The sequence below is a fragment of the Trachymyrmex septentrionalis genome, unplaced genomic scaffold, assembly GCF_001594115.1.
Source record: "Trachymyrmex septentrionalis isolate Tsep2-gDNA-1 unplaced genomic scaffold, Tsep1.0 scaffold11, whole genome shotgun sequence".
NCBI classification, from domain to species: Eukaryota; Metazoa; Arthropoda; class Insecta; order Hymenoptera; family Formicidae; genus Trachymyrmex; species Trachymyrmex septentrionalis.
Window position 1 is genome coordinate 5,011,105 of NW_017304228.1, and position 2,829 is coordinate 5,013,933.

The 2,829-nt window shown below is 25.3% G+C and overlaps 1 protein-coding gene across 1 annotated transcript in view; it reads right to left on the reverse strand.

Annotated features, from left to right (window-relative positions):
• Positions 1-2,829, reverse strand: part of LOC108750641 (alpha-tocopherol transfer protein-like) — a 12,897-nt gene that overhangs the window by 2,880 nt on the left and 7,188 nt on the right. Inside the window, exon 3 of the mRNA XM_018490239.1 lies at positions 769-860. Coding sequence (XP_018345741.1) covers positions 769-860 — 92 coding nt within the window. The remainder of the gene's footprint in view (positions 1-768; positions 861-2,829) is intronic.

The following is a 2,829-nucleotide window of genomic DNA, read 5'->3' on the forward strand; positions in this document are numbered from 1 at the left end:
AATATATATATATATATATATACATTTTTTTTATTTTTTACAAATTATAATACCAGAACAACGTATTTTATGATTAAAATAATTATTTTACTTGTATCAATATTATAATTACTATTATTTTATGAAATATAAAATGTGTAATATAACGTATATAATATTTTAAAATCTTTTTGCGCCTATATTATTCAAATCATTATTAAAAAAGTATTTAACAGGCCCTAGTCTTCTCTAATATTAACAATAAGTCTCGTTGCAATTAATTTAAAAAATTAAAAAATTTTGTTATGTGTTTTCTTTTCTATTAAATTTTTCTCAAGGGGTAACCACTCAAAAAATAGATAGACCTACACATAGATGGAGATACACCTGGACTTCGAACTTCAAGACTACATCGGAATTTATCGGATTTCATCGGAATTCATGAATTTATCGAATTTTGCTGGACTTTATCGAACTTCACCCGGAATTCATTTGACTTCATCGGAATTCATTAGACTTTATTAGACTTCATCGAACTTCTGACAGATTACACACCGGAATTTAAGAGTAGTTACCCCCTCGATTTTTTCTTTATATTCAGTATGCAAAACTGAGTCGATATACAGAAAAAAACAATACAAATTAGGCAAAAAAAATTTTTATAGAACATTTTATAGTTTTAGGATTTTGTAATATAATTTTGAGCATTTAATTACAACAGTCATTTTTATATGTAAACAGTGCTCAAAGCAAAATTAATTTATAAAAATATTATGAGATATGACTTACGAGCGAGAAAGCGCTTTTCGCATACCATTTACATGGTCGCAAGAACGTTATGTAGAAATCATCTATGTCTGGTACGTGCAGATCAGGTTCTCCTACAGAAAAAAAATAAATAATAATAAACGATTTATAAGTTTAACAAAATAAAGTTTATTAAAGAAACAAAAAAATTAAAAGTTTATATTTCAATTCTGTGTTCTAATATGTGTATAAAATATTTCGCGTATAACTTATGCAAATAAAATCGGATCAAGGATAAGAAAGACTTGTTATATATGTATTAATACATAAAATATATGCGTGTAAAATAAACGGCTTATCTGAATAAAATTTTATTTCGTTGTATTTAAAATATACTTTTTACAACAATAATATAGTGATTGTAAAAAAAATAGTAATAGACGTCTAAATCTTTCCATACTCAAATTAGTATCAGAAATACTCGATATTTCATTCAAAAATAATATTTTTAAAAATAACATATATATATATATTTTTTTTTTATTTGAGTAGTAAGACATTTGGGCCGTTACAATTCTTTACGGTTGATTATATTGTATATCTTTACCTTTGACTGCCTCACTTCTGCATGTCAATGAAATTGGTCCTTGGTTCGACATTACATTACATTTCGACAATAGTAGCAAACTTTAAGAAGAAATTACAATTTGCAAAAATACTGCGCCTTGTATTTTCATTATTATATTAATGTCGTTAAATATTGGTTTAAGATTATTGCGTGTGATCCCTTATGAATTAATTTTAAAATTGTTTTGCGATATTAATTTTCTTTGATGATTGAAGATAGCTAAGTAAGCCAAAACGTTCCATTAAATTATTAATAAATGATAAAGATTTCTATTAAGTGATCATCATAATTTTTGCTCGTTTTCTTGACCTCGTTATATTTAGAGTTTTTTTCATATACTTATTAACATCAAATTATTAATAAGATACTTATTAGAATTTTCTAAGATGCTTATTAGAATCAGTATTATTAAATTGCTTATTAATTTAATTTGTGATATTATTCTATAATTCGCTCGTAATTACGTTTTAAGATTAAAAAAAATTTCGGCGCACGATTTGCATAAATTGGATGAATTCACACCAAAACATTGAATACTAAAATATCCGCTTTGAACAAAAATAGGATTTTTCTTAATTGATTGAATCCTTTTTTGTTGTATTGTTATCATATTGTATGAAGTGTTTCTTAAGAATTGTCCAATACTTTAAAAGTTAATTTTTGTAGTCATTTTATGAAGAAAATATTCGTGTACAAATACAGTCGCAAAGAAAGTCGTTTCAGAGATACAGGATGTTAAAAAAATGTACAAAATTATGTTTTCTTTTTTTACATCCTGCATCTATCTTAAATGAGAACTTTAATTATGTTCATACAAATTTTTCATAAAATGACTAAGAAATCAATGCCTAAGATATTAAATAGTACTCAAAAACATCTCGTATATAATAATAATTCTATTATATTAATAATTAACAATGTCTTAAAAAAATGTAACTTTTTATTTGTAACAGAATAATTTTTATACGTCTCGCTCATAAACAAAAAGCGTGACTCCGTTACAGATTAATACCAAGACTACAAAGCTGCAGGCGTAAACAACTTTCATTTTTACTAGATTTATGTGAATACGGTTGAATTCATTTGCCATATTCATATACTTTTACCATTGTTAAATTAACCGTTGCAAAACATACATATTGCACGCAAAATTTCATTTTTATTCTGGAAACTAGAGATGTGCGAATCATTTGAATAGGAATCGAGTAAGATTCTACTCAATTCATCATAAAGATTCGAATCCGACTATTCTATTCTATTAGAATTTAAGAGATTTGAATACAAATCATATATATTAACAATAGAATCTTATTTTCCGTTAAAAAGTAATACAATGCAGACATGTTATTATTAAAATAAAAGTTGTTGTTTTATTAAGACTAATCAAATTTTAAAGTATAATTAAATAATTATATTCATTTGTGTGTGTGTGTGTGTGTGTGTGTGTGTGTGTGTGTGTGTGTGTGTGTGTGTGT